Here is a 22,289-nt window from a genome sequence, read left to right on the forward strand (position 1 = left end):
TGCTCCTCCTGGATGTAAAGAGTAAGACAGAGAATAGTAATAATCACCCATTCCCGAACTGGTTGTACAACATCACAAAAGCTTGTCCAGACTTATTAGCAAGTTAATAAAAAACTAGACTTCTTTCTAAGTAGTTATAATTTAGGCTGTGGGATAGTTCTGTTATGATACATTTGTTTTAAAATATTCTGCTCTTTTAAAAGTGAGTTGTATGTGTCTTTGTTGTAGGGACGTGCAATTTTTGCCAGTGGCAGTCCTTTTGATCCAGTCACTCTTCCAAATGGACAGACCCTATATCCTGGCCAAGGCAACAATTCCTATGTGTTCCCTGGAGTTGCTCTTGGTGTTGTGGCGTGTGGATTGAGGCACATCACAGATAAGATTTTCCTCACTACTGCTGAGGTATTGTAAAATCCTCTAAGTTTACCAAGGGTTTAAAATACCAAGTGTGCTCAGCCTAGGTTGTCTAATGTTTTATTTATCTAGCATCTCAACTTACTCTCTGAAAGAAGTAAAGTGTGAAGAAGAGAAAATTTTTCCCAGTGGAGAATAAGGGGTGGGTAGCATGTTCATACTGACTCATAAACAAAAGGTTCTTCTTCAGTAGACATTAGAAAAATCGTGTTTTTGATTTCTTAAGAGGAACATTTTTGTGTCTTCACACATCAGATCAAGTTCTGTGACAGTGATGAGACAATTAACAATATTGTTTCCAGGGTTGGGTGTGGTGGCTCATGCCCGTAATCCCAGCACTCTGGGAGGCTGAGGCAGGTGGATCACTTGAGCCCAGGAGTTCTAGGCCAGCTTGGCCAACATGATGAAACTTCATCTCTACTAAAAATACAAACATTAGCCGGGCGTGGTGGTACGTGCCTGTGATCCCCCGACTCAAGAGGCTAAGGCAGGGGAACTGCTTGAACCCAGGAGACAGAGGTTGCAGTGAGCTGAGATCATGCTGCTGCACTGCATCCTGGCCTACAGTGCTAGACTGTTACCTAAAAAAAGCAAAAAAAAGAATTGTTTCCAAATGATGATTAAATGGTAAGTATTTCCCTGTTGAGAACAGTGCTTAATAATGAATGGCATTTTGAAGGTTTAAAGTGAAAGTCTGATATGGTATAGTGAACATGTTTATCACTCAGGGTTCAGTACAGGAAACAGAAACCACCCTAGTATTTAAGCAGAAGTTAAATCAAAATAGGAAATTAGTTGTTTATAAAATCATTAAAAGAGTAGGAGAAGTGAGCTCTGTCTGGGCCTTGAGGAAAGATTCTCAGAACATCACAAAGCAGGCCCACTGGGGAATCTTGTACTGTCATGAACTGTGAAAGATCTGAGATTTTACTCTACTTGCAAGCTAACAAGTTAGCCACAATTTCATAGATATTGACAGAAGACATGAAACTTTTAGGTCAGAGACAAAGGACTTTGATACTTCCTGGCACAAGAGATATCATGAGCTGTATGTTCCTATCAGCTTCCCTCCCCATCCCAAGCCTCAGCAGGATGATACAGTGATTGGGCATATATTTGTAATCATGAGCTTTTGGTAATCAGAATGTTCATCAGGTTGATATCATATTTTCAGATTTGAACAGGTTACCATTTGTGGATGAGAAACGAGTGAATTTCTCCTCTTACGATTAAACCTTTGCAGCTGAACTGATCCAATGAACTTGATTGATATTCAAATATTTTTATCCTGCAAATATTTTTTCCATTGTGAAAAGGAACCCCAAGAATGTAGACAAAGATTCTTATGTTACTGATGTGATCTAAAGGAACATAATATTGGTGGCTAGCGCCTGGTGTCATTCTATGAGAACAGATGCTTGGAAGCAACAATGTTTTCCTGTCGTTTTCTTCACTGTATTAAAAAGCGTTCCAGCTGATGTCTCAGGTTTTCTTTAACTCAGAAAATGTTGGTAAACATAAATGGATGTCTAATTACTAAGAGAGCCTGTAAAAGTTGTTTTTGCATTAAGGAAAATGTAATCATTGTCTTTTAGAATAGCCACATCAGAGTTTTGGTTACTTGTAGTAGTGTTTTCTTTCCTAAATAACTCTAGCACCCTCTAGTGACAAATTCCATGAAAAATATTTTCAATTTACTCTCCAAGAAAAGTAATAATCACTACCCAAAAACAGTTTGAAGGAAAAAAAATGTGGTGTTGTCAACATACCACATCACTAATTCTTATCATAGCTAGTGATCTCTCTGGCTGTATCTTTTGGCCTTTCTACTGGTTTTCTCTTAGGCTTCAACACAATATTCTGTTTTTATATCATCTCAATTATGTCCCCATTCATTATTTTCTTTGTCTCCTTTTCATCTCCCTTTTAAGTAAGAGGTTTTTTTCTAGCATTCATTTTTTGTTACCAGTTTTTTCTTTTCTTTTTCTTATGCTTTTGAAGATCTCATTCATTCATTTATTTCTATTATCTTCATTCTAGTAGTGGCCAAATCTGTGTATCTCTATTCTCATCTTTTTCCATATCTCCAGTTGCCTGTTGGGTAATTCCACAGACACGCCCTACTGTGTCCTTAAACACAACATTATGAAAGCCTTACTTATCTTTCCTCACTCCCAGCATTCACATTTTTATTGGTGATACCCCCTTTCCAAGCAGGCAGCAAAGCTTAGAAGCTTGACATTCTTTCCATTCTCCCTCATCCCATAGCCTTCAAACACACCATGCATATGTATGCCTGTGTAACTGCTTTATCTCTTATCCTGCCTGGAAAGACCTGAGAATTATTCTCCAATGAGCTAAGCTCGTCCTTTACGGTACTGCTTAAATCCCATCACATCCTGGGATCTTTTTGTGACAAGTCTAGCTCATCTTGATCTTTCTCCTTAGTCATGGCTGTCTTTATTACACACTTTGACATTTAATTTTATTTCTGGTTATGATACATTCATGAGAGCTCCCTATTGTAAAAGATTAGGTGTTGCCTTTATAACTAAATTGTAGTTTTTTTTTTTTTTTTTCTTTTGAGACGGAGTCTCCCTCTGTCACCAGGCTGGAGTGCAGTGGTGTGATCTTGGCCCACTGCAACCTCCAACTCCCTGGTTCAAGCAATTCTCCTGCCTCAGCCTCCCAAGTATCTGGGATTAAAGGCACATGCCACCACACCCAGCTAATGTTTGTATTTTTAGTAGAGATGGGGTTTCACCATGTTGGCCAGACTGGTCTCGATCTCTTGACCTTGTGATCTGCCCGTCTCGGCCTCCCACAGTGCTGGGATTACAGGCATGAGCCACCGTGCCCAGCCTGTAGATTATCTTTTTTAAAGACAGAGAGTCTTCCATATACTTCTTTTAAAACTTCAGTAGCATCTAGCACAATGCTAGGCACAAAGCAGAAAATTAGTAAATACTTTCTGAATAGGATTAAATAGAACTACTCATGTATCTTAGCAAGAAGAATAAATACAATACCACAGACATTCACTACCAGATGGCCCCAAAAAGAAGAAAAGTACTTCTTGTCTAGATTATATTTTGTAGTTAACAAGAGTAATATGTAGGAGATATATCTGAATTTTTTGTTTTGTAGCCACAAATTTAATAACTGTTAGAATTATTGTCAAAATACTAGTTGGATCTCTTATGGAACTGGAAATGTCATGGGTTAGTACCAATCTCAAAGAATATTTCTGGACATTTTTATATCATGAAGAGATTTTTGGCTTTCCTGGCACTGTAGACGGTCTTCTGGACCTCTGGTGATCAGCCCTCCTGTCCCTGTGTGGTCTATAGTGTATCCTGGGAATAGACTCCTCACCTCCTGTTCACACCTGGGAGACAAATCTCAGCCTCCTATCTTCACACCACTCCTCCTGAATCATGGGCTGGTATCTTCTCATCTGCCCTGCTCCACTCCTTTCTGATATCTTCTCAGAGGACCCTTTAGATAATCATCATGGAAAATAGTATCTAGAGGAACCTTTTCCTTGCTTAAGATAATTGGAAACCCAACTGCCATAACAATGTTAGAACAAAATAGAGAGAGATTATTTTAAATTAGCCACCATGTCATTAGAGACAACCAAAGCACATCAAAGGCAGCAAAGTTTTTAAATAAATGATTTAATTAATGAGAGCCAGGCTAGGACTCTTGTATGCCCCCTCTTTTTCCCCCTAGAATCAATTCCTTACATTTAGTGCATCTCCCCATGGTCACCTGTTTGCTACTTGATTTTGTTTCACAATTCTTTGGCTCCTTCTTTGTTTGACAGTCACACATGGAGAGTAAGGATTCAGAATGATTCTTCTTTACTCAGCTATCCTGTGACTGTCTTCAATCTCTTTAAAATAACATTTGTGTGACATCCTAGAGAAGAAGCAATGACATTGAATGCCAGCAGTGTGCAGGTGGTTATGGGTGGAATACACATATTATGTCATATAAATAGTTGAAACAACTTGAAGTTGATTCATTATAGAACTTGCCCCCAAATCAAATAGCTAACAATCAATACACTGTAGAACCAGATCTGACACCAAAAGTTATTTTGCTTCCATTTGGCTATGTGGGCTGCCTATTGGTTCTGTTTTAAAACAAAATAAGTGGCCAGGCATGGTGGCTCACGTCTGTAATTCCAGCAATTTGGAAGGCCGAGGCAGGTGGATCGCTTGAGCTCAGGAGTTTGAGACCAGCCTGGCCAACATGGTGAAAACCTGTCTCTGCTAAAAAATACACACACAAAAAAATAAATAAATAAAAAATAAAATTAGCTGGGCATGATGGCACACCCCTGTAGTCTCAGCTACTCAGGAGTCTGAGGCGGAGAATCACCCAAGCCCAGGGAGATGGAGGGTTGCAGTGAGCCAAAACCGTGCCATTGCACTCCAGCCTAGGCAATCTGAGTGAGAGCCTGTTTCACATACATATATACATGCGTAAAACAAAATAGCTAAGTTTCATTGAATACTTTTCTGACAGACACTGTGGTAAATTATTTGCTGGCATTTATTTCATTTAATCCTTATGAATTAGGAACTATTATTAGTCCCATATTACTGATGATAAAACCGAGGCCTAAGAAGGTTAATTAATTTGCCCAAATGCAAACAGATAGTAATTGATGGAATTAGAATTCAAACATAGGTCTACCTCACACCAGAGCCTGAGCCTTCAACCACCATGCTCTGACATCTTTTTAACATTGTGCTGTTCATTTTTTTCTATCCAATTAAATAACAATACCTGACACCCAGAAAAGTTATTGCTTTACCATCTAAGAAATTGTTATTTAAATCTGCCACATCTCCTTTGCAGAACAAGAATTAACAAAAATTTTTAAAAGTTTCAATGCAGAGGAGCAATTAACATAAAATGGTTTTATTTTGCCCCAGTCATTGTTTTAAATCATTCTCCACCAACTCTCCCTCTTGTTTCTCTTAGTGACATTTTGGTAAGAGCCCATAACTTTCAGTTCACTCATTCTTTTAATATTCTTTTAATTAAATACCTAACATATGCTAGGCATTATTCTGAGTGCTGGGAATACATCAGTGAACAATAATTAAACATCTCTGCAGTTCAAAATGTTATATCCAATTCAAATGTCATGTGTTCTCCTTGCAGTAGGAGAGACCTGTAGTAGCAGGTAGAGAAAACCCATCTGTTCTTTCACTCTTTCTCTGATGCTAGCACTTTGAGCAATGTTTGGCTCGACTCTGAGAAACCTCCTCCCTCTTTTTGTTAAAGCCTACTTCTTCAAATGTGTTGGAGACAAGAAGGAAGAGCATGGAAAAGAGCAAACATCTCTTTTATTAACTCAATTATTAACTCCTCTAATCCTCTCTTGCAAGGTCCAAATCTGGCCCTCTGATGTAGGATGTCTGGCTTCAGCTTAGCTTCCTTACACTTCTTCAGGTCTCCAGGGATGCAGGGGCCACCTCTGCTGTGGCCACTTGACCTTGGAAACTCATGTACCCATACCAGATCCACTGATGGGAATGCATACAGCTTACAGCCACCCTGTCTGTCTGGCTCTCCCTTTCCCCTTCTCTTCTCTGCTTAAGTACACATATCTATAACTGCTCAAGCTGACTAGGGGAACACAATGCCCCCAAGTCTTTCCTTGAGGACACCATAAGCCTTTAAGAAGGAGTAGCATGCACCAAGAAGAGGGGAGGAAAAAGCCACTACATTACCCAGTAGGCCAAACCATGGTTCCAGCAAATTTCCCTGCCTCTCACCAGCTCAGTCTTCTGGAAGGGGATGGCTGTGATTGTGGGGTTGGCAGGGCTGATTCCACTTCTGAGCTAGATGGCAAGCCCCACTTATTTGGTGACTTCCTGATAGTGTGGAATAGTTAATGTCTCTTTGTCCTAAAGTTTGGGACCCTCACCACTTCTAGGGCAAACATCCTGTTAAAAAGGCAAGAAATTAATGAGTTAAATGATGCGTTTATTATAAAATTATGGTCAACACCCTACAATTATATGTTATAATATTTCGTATAATATATAGAGCAATACTAATCAAACAAATAGTTATACTAGTAACTTTACCTCCCTCTCCCTTCCCCCATCTTACCTCTGCCTAATTGTCCCTGGTCAGAAGTCCTTAGTCACTGACAGGATTTAACTCCAAACTCCTTTTTTGGCATTGATAATGCTCCAGTCCTTATTTCTGTACCCAGACCCTCTGCTCCCCCAGGACAGCACACTTGGGTGTGCTGAGTCCAGCTCACACATGTCTCTGCCTTTGGTCTGACTCTGTTTTTTTTTTTGTCTGGAATGCCTACTCACTTTCTGTTTTATCTAACTCCAGGCTTTCTTGTAGGTTTGCCTTTCAAGCCACTGTGCACTGTGAGGCCTTCAAGAACTGCTCTTCCTCGGGATTTCTTAGCACCAATATTTCACCTTTAGCTTAAGCCGTCTTCTCTTTCAGCGTTCTCTTTTTCTTCCCATACTCTGTTTCACTAAATTATACATCTCTCAAGGACAATAACACTTTTTTTAGCTTCTCTGTAGTATTATGCTTATTCAGTTCATATATATTTGCTGGTGGCAAAAAAATAATATTTTGGAAATAATTTCATGATTTAAAAATCTAAAAGATATTAAGATATACTGAAAAATAAATATTTGATTATTTAAAATGTTACAAAAGAGGAAGGTTTCATACTCCCTCTCTACATCCACATTTTCATGGAACAAAGGCCCAGGTATAAACTGATTTAGATTTGCCCCCATCTAGAAATTTAATCAGAGTCTTAGAACTGGAGCAAACATCAGGGTTACTGAGTCTCCCGCTCTGCCTTAGGGTTCAATACAAAATTTAACACTTTTTGATTTGGAACTAGGGAATGGTTTGAGGACAGCAAATATTGAGGCTAATTAGGTGATTTAGATAATCCAGAGTCTGTAAAATTAAAATCCTACTTGTAGTGAGACTCTGAACTAGCTTTCTCAGTCTTGTGCTCTACCTCCTGCACAAGAATATGACTCAGAGCTGGGAGTAATGGTATGCTCAACCTCGGATAGCTGTCCTCCTCTGCTTTTAAGGATCAATTTTCATTACTCTATCATCTGCCTCTTTCTTTCTTTTCTTTTCCCTTGTTCCCCTAATGTATCAATTGGAAAGTATCTAGCATTTCATGGTACAATAGAAAACGAAGTGGACTAAAAGGAAACCTAGATTCTATTCCCATCTTTTTCACCAATTGTGTGATCTCAACCACCACCACACCTCTCTGGGCTTAGTTTGTTTGCTGATAGAAGTGGGGACGAAATTAGGTAATCATATTAATGTAACTGGTTTTTATATGGACCATTATATGTAATCATTTACTTTGTTATTTGCATACCTGCCACATTGTATCGTGTGAAGTATCAACACTTTTTTTCTTTCTTTTTTTTCATAAGGTTATAGCTCAGCAAGTGTCAGATAAACACCTGGAAGAGGGTCGGCTTTATCCTCCTTTGAATACCATTAGAGATGTTTCTCTGAAAATTGCAGAAAAGGTAAAACCACTCTTGTTCAAGCTTCATTATTTTTCCTTCCTTCTCTTGCTAAATATGCATTTTTAAATATTAAAAATCTGCTTCCTTGAAATGTATATCTGTATCACCTCACTATGTCAGAAGTCAGAGAAATAAGGCACACTAACACTGTAGAACTTAGGAGCTACATTTGCTCCTCAGAGAATAATGGAAGTATTGAGCTGAATAATTAATTTTCCTCTCTACCATTGTTTTTTCTCCTAAAATTTAAATAATTCATTAGGGGTTTCTGTCAGCCAGATTTCTCCCACTTCACCTTTTTAAAGTTATTCTTTTCTTTATCACATTAGTCATAATTACCAAAATATTACAGATATGGTAGAGTAACATTTAGACCTTGAACCACCATCCATATCCATGTCACTATGATATATGGCCTCATAAATGACAGATCACAACTGATAATACTGGGCGGAAGGCAAAATAAAGAGGGCAAAGAACTTGAAAGCCATTGGGGTGGCAGATGAGCTGCTGAAGGAGTTAGCCAAGAAGAACCCAAAGACAGAAATTTTCTGTAACTAAACTGGAAGATAAGTGAACTTTTTTTTTTTGCAGTGTAATTGTATTAGTTTTCTTGGGCTGGGATAACTACATACCACTGTTATGTAGTAACTGTTTTTAAGTATTTAAGCCACAGACTGTGAGGCTTAAACAACAGAAAACTATTTTCTCATAATTCTGGGAGCTGGAAGTCTAAGAAAAAGATGTCCGCAGGTTTGGTTTCCTCTGAGGCCTCCCTCCTTGGCCGGCAGATGGCTGCCCTCTTTCTGTGTCCCCGTGTGGCCTTTTCTCTGTGTGTGTACACCCTTGTGTGTCCACATTTCCCCTTCTCATAAGGACACCTGTCAAACTGGATTATAGACCATTCTAATGGTCTCATTTTAACTTAATAATCTCCTTAAAGGTCCTGTTTCTAAATACACTCACTTTCTGAGGTACTAGTGGTTAGGGCTTCAACAATGAATTTGGGGTGGAGGGAACACAATTTAGCCATGACAGTAGTTAGATGTTTAAATTGGTGTTTCTCTACCTCAGTGTTGTGGACATTTTGGGTCAGTAAGTGTCATGGGGCTGTCCTGGGCATTGTACAGTCTTTAGCAGCATTCCTGGCCTCTGCCCACTAGATGTCAGTAGCATCTGCTCAGTTGTATCAACCAAAGCTGTTTCCAGACATTGCCAGGCATCCCCTTGGGGGCCAAATTGCTCACGATTGAAAATCACTAGCTTAAGCTATTAGCAAGTTATCTGAACAACACCATTTAAGAGTCACATATCATTATTTATCTTGTTGACTGAAGGTAGAGTCTTAAAAAAAGAAGTAATTCTCCAAAAGCCTTTACATAATAATCTGCTTGGTTATCTATTTATGAAAAAGTATGTTCATATATTCTACTAATATGTATCTGCTAGTTTTTAAGTAGTTTAAATTATTAATATATTGAATAGCATATCATCATTTTAAGTTCATTTTGGAGATTTAAATGCAAAGGAGTTAGCTTATGATTAGAGGAGAATAAAAGCAGAGGACAGCAAGGGAGTGCCAAAAGATTCGGATATCACACCTAGAATAATGGAAGAATACAGAGTGCATACACAGAAATTGGGAAATTAGAACAAAGAACCAACCAACTTCAGAGAGGAAGATCATGTAAGTGGACTGCAAGTTTGAGGTATCAGTGGCACATTCAAATGTACCATTTTATCAAGTAGATAGAAATGATTGAAACTTAAAGAGAGGCTAGATAAAAGACCTGGGCATCTTCTGCATGTGGTAACTGGTGAATGTCTAGGAATGGGTGGAGTTGCCAAGACAGCAACTATGGAAAGGAAAGAAAAATGAGGATAGAATATAATTTATTATTTCGTCTGGAAGACAGAAGAAAGATGCCAGTTAAGAAGAGAAGTGGTCAGGATTTTAAGAAGAGACTCCAAACTGAGCATGTCAAGAATTAGGAAAGAGACAACTTCAGAATGGGAGTGGAAATTGTGACCAACACAGCCAAATCCTGGAGAGAAAAACAGATGCAGACTTTTATTTGGTACTTAACAAGTTATCAGAGACTTTTAGAAAAGAAAGTTCAAGATGTAGAAGAAGTTTGGAAGTCAGAGAATTAGGAAAGCAATAAAAGACAAGCCACTCTGTCAGAGAGTTTGGCATTGACAGGACAGAGAAAGTGAAGATTTCACTGAGAGACGGGGTTATTTCTATGGTATATCTGGGAGCAGAAAGAGGAGATGAATTTCCACATAGTCTATGTCAGTAATGAAACAATGTGTTTTATTATAAAATTAACATAGCCATCTTAAACAGGCCCAAGGGATCCTTTTGGGGTGATGAAAATATTCTAAAACTGAATGTGGTGATATGGTTGCACAGCTCAGTAAATGTACAAAAATAATTTAGTTGTACACTTAAAATGCTTGAATTTTGTGTGAATTATATCTCAATAAATCTGTTTAAAAAGTAATAATACCACATTATAGGCACTTTGGAAAACAAATAGAGAAAAGGAAAATAATCAATATCCTATTTTTCTAATATAAGCATTAGTTTTTTCCTGTGTTTGTTTTGTGTCTTTCATTTGTTTATTTTCTAACATTGTTATAATTATGAAGTATACATAGTTTCCTGCTTTTTCATAGACATTTCATAATACAGCACAGTATTCATAACCTTAATTGTTCATAAATGCATAGTTTTACATCGAGATGAGATACTTAATCATTCTGAAATTTTTTAAAATCAGACTTATCAAAATAAGTCAGTCATATAAATATTATTTTAAGAACTGGTGTGAATTAGACTGGGCATGGTGGCTCACACCTGTAATCCCAGCACTTCAGGAGGCCATGGCAGGTGGATAACCTCAGGTTAGGACTTTGAGACCAGCCTGGCCAACATGGCGAACCCCTTCTCTTCTAAAAAAGTACAAAAATTAGCCAGGTGTAGTGGCGGGAGCCTGTTATCCCAACTACTTGGGAGGCTGAGGCAAGAGAATCGCTTGGGTTTTTTTTTTGTTTTTGTTTTGTTTTGTTTTGTTTTTGAGATGGAGTTTCACTCTTGTTGCCCAGGCTGGAGTACAATGGTGTGATCTTGGCTCACGGCAAACTCTGCCTCCTGGGTTCAAGTTATTCTCCTGCCTCAGCCTCCCAAGTAGCTGGGGTTACAGGCATGCACCACCATGCCTAATTTTGTATTGTTAGTAGAGATGGGGTTTCTCCATGTTGGTCAGGCTGGTCTTGAACTTCTGACCTCAGGTGATCCACCTGCCTCAGCCTCCCAAAGTGCTGGGATTACAGGCATGAGCCACTGCGCCCAGCCGGAGAATAGCTTGAACCCGGGAGATGGAGGTTGCAGTGAGCTGAGATCGTGCCACTGCACTCCAATCTGTGTGACAGAGTAAGACTCCATCTCAAAAACAAACAAACAAAAACTGGTGTGAATTAAATAGTATATATGAAGTGATTAATTTTGATGAGGAGAATCCATTTAAGAAAGTAGTGAAAGAGAAGATGCATGAAGGTACTGAGGAGATAGTTTGAGTTGGTCAAAAGGGAAATTAAGGTCATTTTCTCTGAGTAGTTGAAATTTTCTCCTGCGATATGATGTGATGATGTGATTCTCCAGTGAGTGATGAGAGTCAAATGGAAACTTGAAGATGTGGGAAGGTTGAGAATTGCTTTTTGGGAACCACGAGAGGAAGTTTTAAGAAAAGAGAGAAAAGAGTATAATGTACAGACTAGAAAAAAAATATAGCACCACAAAAAGTTTACTGCGTGGTTCTAGGATGCACAGCCACAAAAGGAGAAAGCCAGCTCTGAGGGGTCCCCAGACAAGGGACTAGAATTATGCATGAAACACAGGACATGATGACAAGAGATTCTGTGACGCTGGCAAAGAGTGCCGATCCTGACTGTGGTGTCCAGATGATTAGCTGAGCAGGATCATGAGACCCTGGGGTACAGGAAGAGATTTTGTAGGAGGCTGTGGTCAGAATAAGGATTCTTGAAAATTCAAGGTTCAAGTTTAGCAGGACTATTTAGGTATTTATTTCAAGTTAATTGTCAGTTAGGTCATGACAATACTTTGAACACTGGCTTCTCTGAGAAGTCCAGATGTGATAGTATTTGAATTAGTCTCACCTATTCACACTTTCTTTAGTTGCTGGTGTCATTTTTCTGTCTCACTGTATGATTTATAATTGCATTTTCATCTTACATCTTCATTGCTTATATGTGCTTTTATTATAAAACACTTAATGTTTTTGCAAACATAAGATATACAGTGTTTTTGAAATGGATAAAAACTTCGACTCACATGGGCTCACCATTACCTCTATTTATTAAAATAATTAATATTCTTTTCTTATATCTAGATTGTGAAAGATGCATACCAAGAAAAGACAGCCACAGTTTATCCCGAACCTCAAAACAAAGAAGCATTTGTCCGCTCCCAGATGTATAGTACTGATTATGACCAGATTCTACCTGATTGTTATTCTTGGCCTGAAGAGGTCCAGAAAATACAGACCAAAGTTGACCAGTAGGATAATAGCAAACATTTCTAACTCTATTAATGAGGTCTTTAAACCTTTCATAATTTTTAAAGGTTGGAATCTTTTATAATGACTCATAAAATGCTTAGGTTAAGATTTTATTTTAACAGTCTAAAAATTGATAGAAGAATAACGATATAAATTGGGATAAACATCACATGAGACAATTATGCTTCACTTTGCCTTCTGGTTATTTATGGTTTCTATCTGAATTATTCTGCCTTCGTTCTCTTTAAAAGCTATTGTACCTACTACTGAAATACTCATCGTTTTTTATACGGGAAGCTAATGGGAAGACCAAAATTAGTAATAAATTGATATAACCAACATTAAAACCCATAATTATTTTGTTGACCATTTTGTTAAAATCTACTTTTCCAAAAAAAAAAAAAAAAGGTAGAAATGAATCTAGGCATAGGCAAACTTTTGCTAAGCAGAAATAACACTACTTTGTTGCCTAGAGAAAGATAACTTCTCAGGTATTTTTATTCCAGTCCTAGATCATATACGTTCTTTTGTGCAACCGGATTTCAACACTTCTAAGAAAAAGATCACTGCTGTTTACAATGCCTTGTACAGCCTTAGATTTTAATATTCTTTTGTCATTGTTACATCTCATAGAGTAAAGCTCTTATTACCTTGATCCTGAGTCAGAAATCCCACCTGAAAGCACCTTTTTTTCTCCTTGATCAAGCATCCTATCCTTCAGCTACCATACTGTTGCTACCGGGACTTTGTGGACTGTGGCCCCTGTCCAGAGGTTGACACCTTCAGTTCAGCACAGCCTGAACAGTGAGAAGGTCTGAAAGGAGAGTATATAGTTAAGATCCTTGAGAAAGGGCTGCCTGAGGAACTGACCTCTTAAAGATCTCAGGAGTCAGACAATTTAGGTTCCTACTGGAGTTACCTGCCAGAATGGCCTCTTAATTAACTCAGGTAACTAAGAACTAACTGTGTTATAATCATCTCACTTTTCCCCGAATTTGGAGAAAGTATTATAATTAAGTTCCCAGTATCAGAAATTGTCCTTACATAAGATTAAAATATCTTGATGACCAATACCATTCTATGAGAAAGAGTAGTTATATGCCCAGACTGTATTAATTCACTTCAGAAACTAATGTTTGAAGTAATGGAAAAAATTTTAAGTTATAAAACTAAGGTGCAAAAATGACATTTGCTATTTATTTGTAGAATTATTTGAAGAATTTTGTTTTTGAAGTAATGCTTTAAGGAGTATAAGATGTTCAAGATAAATTATACTATAAAATGATTTTATTGAAAGTTGAAGGTTACACATATTGTTTTCGGTATGAGCAGAAGAGGTTAAGGTATTTCTAAAGGTAACTTATAGTCAAGAGTTTCCTCAAAATAGTTATTTGGAGAAGAATCAGAATGTTTATGTATTTCTTGTCTGTTTCTATGTTGTCTTATAGCTCTAACTAAATGTGTTTACCTATGCAAAAGATTTATTAAAGCATAGAAAAGGTGAATGAATAAAATATAAAATAATTGTCCTTTTTTCTTAAAATGTTACATTGTAATGCTGGGTCTTGGGGTCATATGATTATGTATGATGAATTTCTAAAATATTCTAATAACTGCTAATTTCAGTAGGAACATCATTCATTCAAAACATATGTGGTTGGGCACGGTGGCTCACGCCTGTAATCCTAGCACTTTGGGAGTGTGAGACGGGCAGATCACCTGAGGTCAGGAGTTCAAGACTAGCCTGGCCAACATGGTGAAACCCTGTCTCTACTAAAAACTACAAAAATTAGCTGGGCTTGATGGCTCATGTCTGTAATCCAGCTACTTGGGAGGCTGAGGTATGAGAATCGCTTGAACTGGACGTTGAGGTCAACCAAGATCGTGCCACTGCACTCCAGCCTGGGGGACGCAGTAACACTCTGTGTCAGGAAGAAAAAAACAAAAACAAAACAAACAAACAAAAAAAAATATGTAATCACGTATTCTGAATACTGTGATATGTGAGCCACTTCCTTGTCAGGGAAAGATAGTGAAATAAGCATTAGATAGTTACTAGGTGTCAAGTATCCCACATACATTATTTTAATGTAGTCCCCTCACTTTCCTTATGAAGTTGATATTTTAAGTAACTGGTCAAGTCCACAGAACTAATAAATGAAGAAAGTAAGCTTTACATCCATGTTCATCTTTCTTTATAGTTTGTTCTCCTTTCCCTAGGCTACAGTCTAGAACAGCACTGTCCCATGTGTAATTTTTTTTTTTTTTTTTTTGAGATGGAGTCTCGCTCTGTTGCCCAGGCTGGAGTGCAGTGGCCGGATCCCCATGTGTAATTTTAAATTTGGTAGTAGCTTCATTAAAAAAAGACACAGGTGGAATTCATGGTAATAATATATTTTGTTTAAACCAATATATCCAAAATATTATCACTTCAACATGTAATCAACATAAAATTATTAAGAGAGTTTATTTTGTTCATACTGTCTTCAACATCCAGCACGTATTTTACACTTACATTTTAATTCAGTTCAGACTAGCCACAGGTCTCAGTAGCTACATCTGGCAAGTGACACCATATTGGACAGTGCAGGTTTAGAAGAGACAGTTATATACCAATGGCTGTAAGACTGCATCTCCATGAGAGAAGTAAGTAGAAGTCTGAGGAAAATGTTTACTCAAAAATATTCTGGTAAATAATGCCTCAATAAAGTAGATAAAAAACTAATTTGTGCCAGCCTCTCTTCATAAGCCAGCCATGCATATTAGGAAGGGAGCACAGCCCCAGAACAAGAAAATTATTTAACAATTTTTTATAGAACGCTCACTTTGCTATTAACCAAAGAAATGTAAAATGCTACTGGAGCACACATGGAACAAATAAATTATATAGTGAGAAGGAGATGTTAGGGAAGAGGATATAATGACATTAATGTTAATAAAATTAGGCAAAAAGAAAAATGGAAAAAGACAGATAACTTTATCACAAAAATAGAATATCTAAAGAATTAAGTGTACATTCTAAATATAAAAAATAAAATACCTGAAGTTGAGAATTCATCAGACACATGGCTTAACAGCTGATTACAGGTCATAGAGGAAAGGATTAATGACCTCAAAGGCAGGTCATTAGAAATTACCTACATTTTTTTAACTTTTATCTTAGGTTTGGACTTACATGCAAAGGTCATTATATAGGTAAACTTGTGTCATGGGGGGTTTGTTGTATGGATTATTTCATCACCCAGGTATTAAGCCTAGTACCCAATAGTTATTGTTTCTGCTCCTCTCCCTCCTCCCGCCCTCCACTGTCAAATAGACCCCAATGTCTGTTGTTCCCTTCTTTGTGTTCATGAGTTCTCATCATTTAGCTCCCACTTATAAGTGAAGACGTGTGGTATTTGGTTTTCTGTTCCTGTGCTAGTTTGCTAAGGAAAATAGCCTCCAGCTCCATCCATGTTCCCACAAAAGATATGTTCTCATTCTTTTTTTATGCTGCATAGTATTCTATGGAGTTCATCTAACACTTTCTCTTTATCTGATCTGGCATTAATGGGCATTTAGGTTGATTCCGTGTCTTTGGTATTGTGAATAGTGTTACAGTGAGCATTTGAGTGTGTGTTTGTGTGTGTGTGTGTGTGTGTGTGTCTTTATGGTAGAATGATTTATATTCCTCTGGGTATATACCCAGTAATAGGATTACTGGGTTGAATGGCAGTTCTACTTTTAGCTCTTTGAGAAATCGCCATACTGGTTTCTACAATGGTTGAACTAACTTGCACTCTCACCAACAGTGTGTAAGTGTTCCCTTTTCTCCACAACTTTGCCAACATTTGTTTTGTTTTGTTTTTTCTTTTTGACTTTTTAATAATAGCCAGAATGTCATGAAGCCATTCTGACTGGTGTCACAATGAAATGGTGTCTCATTATGGTTTTTGATTCGCATTTCTCTAACGATCAGTGATATTGAGCCTTTTTTCATATGTTTGTTGGCTGCATGTATGTCTTCTTTTGAAAAGAGCCTGTTCATGTCCTTTGTCCACTTTTTAATAGGGTTGTTTTTTTCTTGTAAATTTGTTTAAGGTCCATATAGATGCTGGATATTAGACCTTTGTCAGATGCATAGTTTGCAAATATTTTCTCCCATTCTGTAGGTTGTCTGTTTTCTCTGCTGATAGTTTCTTTTGCTGTGCAGAAGCTAAATTTAATTAGATGTTGTTTGTCAATTTCTGCTTTTGTTGCAGTTGCTTTTGGTGTCTTTGTCTTGAAATTTTTGCCTGTTCTATGTCAAGGATGGTAATGCCTAGGTTGTCTTCTAGGATTTTCACAGTTTTGGATTTTACATTTAAGTCTTGAATCCACCTTGAGTTGATTTTTGTATATGGTATAAGGAAGGGGTCTAGCTTCAACATTCTACATATGGCTAGCCAGTTGTTCCAACACCATTTATTGAATAGGGAGTCTTTTCTCCATTGCTTGCTTTTGTTAACTTTGTCAAAGACCAGATGGTCATAAGTGTGTGGCCTTATTTCTGGGTTCTCTATTCTGTTCCATTGGACTATGTGTCTGTTTTTGTACCAGTACCATTCTGTTTTGGTTACTGTAGCCCTGTGATATAGTTTGAAGTTGGGTAATGTGATCCCTCCAACTTTGTTCTTTTTGCTTCACATTGCCTTGGCTATTCGGGCTCTGTTTTGTTTCCATGTGAATTTTAAAATAGTCTTTTCTAGTTCTGTCACGAATGTCATTGGCAGTTTGATCCGAATATTATTGAATCTGTAAATTGCTTTGGACCATATGGTCATTTTAATGATATTGATTCTTCCTATCTTTGAGCATGGGATGCTTTTCCATTTGTTTTTGTCTTCTCTGATTGCTTTGAGCAGTATTTTGTAGTTCTCCTTTAGAGATCTTTCACTTCTCTGATTTAGCTGTATTCCTAGGTATTGTATTATTTTTGCGGCAATTGTGAATGGGATTGCATTCCTGATTTGACTCTCAGCTTGTCTGCTGGTGGTGCATAGGAATGCTAGTGATTTTTGTACATTGATTTTTCATCCTGAAACTTGGCTGAAGTTGCTTATCAGCTGAAGGAGATTTTGAGCCAAGACTATTTGGTTTTCTAGATATAGAATCATGTCCTCTGAAAACAGGGGTAGTTTGACTTCCTCTCTTCCTATTTGGATGCCCTTCATTTCTTTCTCTTGCCACTTGCTTTGGCCAGGACTTCCAGTGCTATCTTGGATAGGAGTGGTGAGGGCGAGAATCCTTGTCTTGTGCTGGTTTTCAAGAGGAATGCTTCCAGCTTTTGCCTATTCAGTATGATGTTGGGTGTGGGTCTGTCATAGAGAGCTGTTATTATTTTGAGGTATGTTCCTTCAATATCTAGTTTACTGAAAGTTTTTAACATGAAGGTATGTTGAGTTATATCGAAAGCCTTTTCTGCACCTATTGAGATAATCCTATGTTTTTTGTCTAACATAAACAGAAAATTTCCAAATGGAAGCATAAAGAGCGAGCAAGAAAGGAAAAAAAGAGGGAGATGTTGGCTAAAATTAGGTGGTATAATATATGTGCTATTGGGTCCTTTAAGGAAAGAAAAGAGATACTGGAGTACAAATATTTGAAGAGATAATGGAAAGGAATTTTCTCAAATTAATGAAAAGCATCAACTGATAGAGTTAGAGCTAGCAAGACCCAAGTAGGATCAATACAAAGGAAACCAGACCTAGGGATATCATAATCAAATTGCATATCAAAAATAAACAGAAAAATCTTAAAAGCAGCCAAATGAAATAGATATACAATGCCTTAAGAAGTCAACTTCAGTTGACAGTCAACTTCTCAGCAGAAAAATGTGAGAGATAATAGACATTTTTAACGTGCCAAAAGAATAAAACTTAGCAGTCTCTTTTTTTTTCAGATGAAGTATCACTCTGTCACCCAGGCTGGAATGCAGTGGTGCGATCTCGGCTCACTGCAACCTCCACCTCCTGGGTTCAAGCAATTCTCATGCCTCAGCCTCCCAAGTGGCTGGGACTACAGGCACCTGCCACCACGCCCGGCTAATGTTTTTTGTTTGTTTGTTTTGTATTTTTAGTAGAGACAGGGTTTCACTGTGTTAGGCAGGATGGTCTCGATCTCCTGACCTAGTGATCTGCCTGCCTCAGCCTCCCAAAGTGCTAGGATTACAGGCATGAACCACCATGCCCAGCCTAAAACTTAGCATTCTATACCTAGAGAAAATATCCTTCAGAAATTAAGGCAAATAGAGACATTTCAGACTAAGGAAATCTGAGCTAATTCATGGCCTGCAGACCTACACTGCTAGAAATACTAAAGGAAGTTCTTCAGGCTGAGGGAAAATGATCCTAGATGGAAATGTGCATCTGTGGGAAAAAATGAAAAGCACCAGAAAGGGCCGGGCCTGGTGGCTCACGCCTGTAATCCTAGCCCTTTGGGAGGCCAAGGTGGGCGGATCATGAGGTCAGGAGATCAAGACCATCCTAGCTAACACGGTGAAACCCCTATCTCTACTAAAAATACACACACACACACACAAATTAGCCAGGCATGGTGGTGGGCACCTATCCTCCCAGCTTCTCGGGAGGCTGAGGCAAGAGAATTGCTTGAATCCGGGAAGCAGAGTTTGCAGTGAGCCGAGATCACACCACTGCACTCCAGCCTGGGCAAAAGAGCAAAACTCTGTCTCAAAAAAAAAAAAAAAAAAAAAAAAGAAAAAGAAAAAGAAAGAAAGAAAGCAAGCAAAGCCAAGCACCAGAAAAGGTGAATATAAAATACTATTTTAAAATTTGTGTAAGACTATTGACTAGTAGAAATAACAAGGTATGTGGGGTTTATAAAATATGTAGAAGTAAAATGTATGGCAGGAGTAGGACAAAGGGTGGAAGGGGGATTAATAATGGAAGTATACTACTGTATGTTTTATACATTATTCATGAAGTGGTACATCAATTATAAAAGGATACTGTAGCAAGTAATATACCACTTCATGAACAATCTAGAAACCTTGCAATTCTTGTATTGCAAGAATTCAAGGAATATTGTAATAAATTAAGGAAGAATATTATAACCTCTACAACACTAAAAATACTACAAAAAGATATAGTTTAAAAGCTAACAGGCCAGACGCTGTGGCTCACACTTGTGATCCCAACAGGTTGGGAGGCTGAGGTGGGTGGATCACCTGAGGTCAGGAGTTTGAGGCCAGTCTGGCCAACATGGTGAAACCCCATCTCTACTAAAAATACAAAATTATCCGGGGGGTGGTGGCACATGCCTGTAATCCCAACTACTTGGGAGGCTGAGATGGGAGAATCAGTTGAACCCAGGAGATGGAGGTTGCAGTGAGCTGAAATCATGCTATTGCACTCCAGCCTGGGCAACAAGAACAAAACTCTGTCTCAAAAAAAAAAAGACAGAAAGAAAGAAAAAGAAAGAAAGAAAGAAAGAAAGAAAGAAAGAAAAAAAGAAAGCAAGCAAGCTAATGGAAGAAATGGAATAATTTTAAAATACTTGATTAATGCAAAAGAAAGATAAAGGAGGAATAAAGAATATAAGAGCTTAACTCCTGGGATAAATATAAAACTAGTAGCAAGATGGTAGACATAAACCCAACTTTGTTGGTAATTATGTTAAATGCAAGTGAACTAAACACTCTATTAGCAAAAATTGTCAGATTGGATTTTTTTAAAGATCCAATTATATGCTGTTTATATATTTCTTGTTGTTATTATAGAGATGAGGTCTCACTATATTGCCCAGGCTGGTCTCAAACTCCTGAGCACAAGTGATCCTCCTGCTTCAGCCTCCCAAACTGCTGGGATTACAGGCATGAGGCATCATGCCCAGCCTACAATTATATGCTGTTTATAAGAGACATAATTTAAATATTATGACACAAAAAGTTTGATGGTAAAAGGATGGCAAAAGATATCTCATACAAAGAGTAAGCCCAAGAAAGCCGGTGTGGCTCTATTAATATCAGAGAAGTATACACTTCATGGCAAGGCATATTACCAGAGATAGTGATAAATGGGTCAGTCATTAAAAGACACAATTCTTTCTATGCTTTTAATAAAACATCTTCAAAATACATAGAAAACAATGGCAGAAATAATGGTAAAATATACACATTCACCATAATAGCTGGATATTTTAACTCACCTCTTTTCATAATTGAAAAATAATGACCCATAAATAATTAAGTCAATTTGCAGCCAGGCACAGTGGCTCACACCTGTAATCCCAGCACTTTGGGAGGTCAGAGGTTCAAGACCAGCCTGGCCAACATAGTGGAACCCCATCTCCACTAAAAAAAAAAAAAAAAGACAAATTCGTTGAGTGTGGTGGCCCAGCCAGCCAGGAGAATCACTTGAACCTGGAATACGGAGGCTGTAGTGAGCCAAGCTCATACCATTACACTCCAGCCCAGGTGACAGAGCAAGACTCTGTCTCAGAAAAAAAAAAAAAAAAATTAAGTCAATTTGTAAAAGAAAAGCAAAGGGGGAATTACTCTATAGATAGTTGCATATACATCAAAGTCATGATAATATACAGAACAATGGAATGGAACAGGAAACTCACAGGAATATGAGTTACCAGGTGATACAGTTTGACTGTGTCCCCACCCGAATCTCATCTTGTAGTTCCCATAATCCCCACATGGAGTAGGAAGGACAGGTAGGAGGTAATTGAATCATGGGAACAGTTACCTCCATGCAGTTCTCATGACAGTGAGTGAGTTCTCAAAAGATCTGATGGTTTTATAAGGGGATTTTCCCCTACTTCGCTCTGCACTTCTCCTTGCTGCTGCCATGTGAAGAAGAATGTATTTGCTTCCCCCTCCTCTATCATCCTAAGTTTCCTGAGGCCTCCCAGCCATGCTGAATTGTGAGTCAATTAAACCTCTTTCCTTTATAAATTGCCTCGTCTTGGATATGTCATTATTAGTAGAGTGAGAACAGATTAATACACCAAGCTAGCACAAAAATCAATAGATAAAGAACAGAATGCTTGGTAAAAGGACTGGAAAAACTGGCCCACAACATGGAGAAAATTAAAACTAGAACCCTACCTTACACTATGTGAAAAGGTAGACTCCAGATCGATTAGAGACCTAGATATGAATGGTAAAAATATAAAATTACTGAAAATTAATGTAGCAAAATATGCTTGGGACCTCATAAACACTATGAGGTAAAATGGGATATATTATCTAAGGAAGGGAAGGTTTAGGTGGATCAGATGGCTGCTGCCATAAAACAGTGTAAAGGACAAGGAATTCCAGGACTGTGAGTTGGGGTGGTTGCTTCTAGTAGGGATGGATACATAAAGAAATATAATTTAGGCTTGAGTCTGAAATCCTCAGCTCAAAAATTTTAGACTGAATTCTCAATCTAAAAACCAGGAAAAGTCCCATGTTTTGCTAACAAAATATTTTCTCTCTTTCTAGTTATTAATGCTGAAATAATTGAAAACCAAGGTCATACTTAATCTTGCTGGTTGCCAAATTTTATTAATACCATGAGTTAAACTGACATCCTCATTAGGCCTCTTATGTAAAACGTAAAGAGTATGGACCAAGAAAAAGTAGGACCTTGATTTGGAATGGGGAAGGGGATTTGGAGGACTCATAATATCTTAAACTAGAGAGAACAATAGTCCAGGTTTCAGAACTGAAAGTCCTGTGTCCCAGGAAACC

General features: G+C 37.9%; 1 protein-coding gene across 2 annotated transcripts in view; it reads left to right on the forward strand.

Moving 5' to 3' along the window:
* The window catches only part of ME1 (malic enzyme 1), a 216,267-nt gene extending 202,178 nt beyond the window's left edge, over positions 1-14,089 (forward strand). The window contains exons 12-14 of one of the 2 annotated variants that reach the window (XM_033235546.1): positions 229-402; positions 7,887-7,985; positions 12,401-14,084. In XM_033235546.1, coding sequence (XP_033091437.1) covers positions 229-402; positions 7,887-7,985; positions 12,401-12,571 — 444 coding nt within the window. In that variant the 3' untranslated portion in view covers positions 12,572-14,084. Of the gene's footprint in view, positions 1-228; positions 403-7,886; positions 7,986-12,400 lie in introns of both variants that reach the window. The other variant, XM_033235547.1, reaches the window with a different exon arrangement.
* Positions 14,090-22,289: the final 8,200 nt, after the last annotated feature.

Source organism: Trachypithecus francoisi, unplaced genomic scaffold, assembly GCF_009764315.1.
Source record: "Trachypithecus francoisi isolate TF-2019V2 unplaced genomic scaffold, Tfra_2.0 Lachesis_group15, whole genome shotgun sequence".
Taxonomy (NCBI): Eukaryota; Metazoa; Chordata; class Mammalia; order Primates; family Cercopithecidae; genus Trachypithecus; species Trachypithecus francoisi.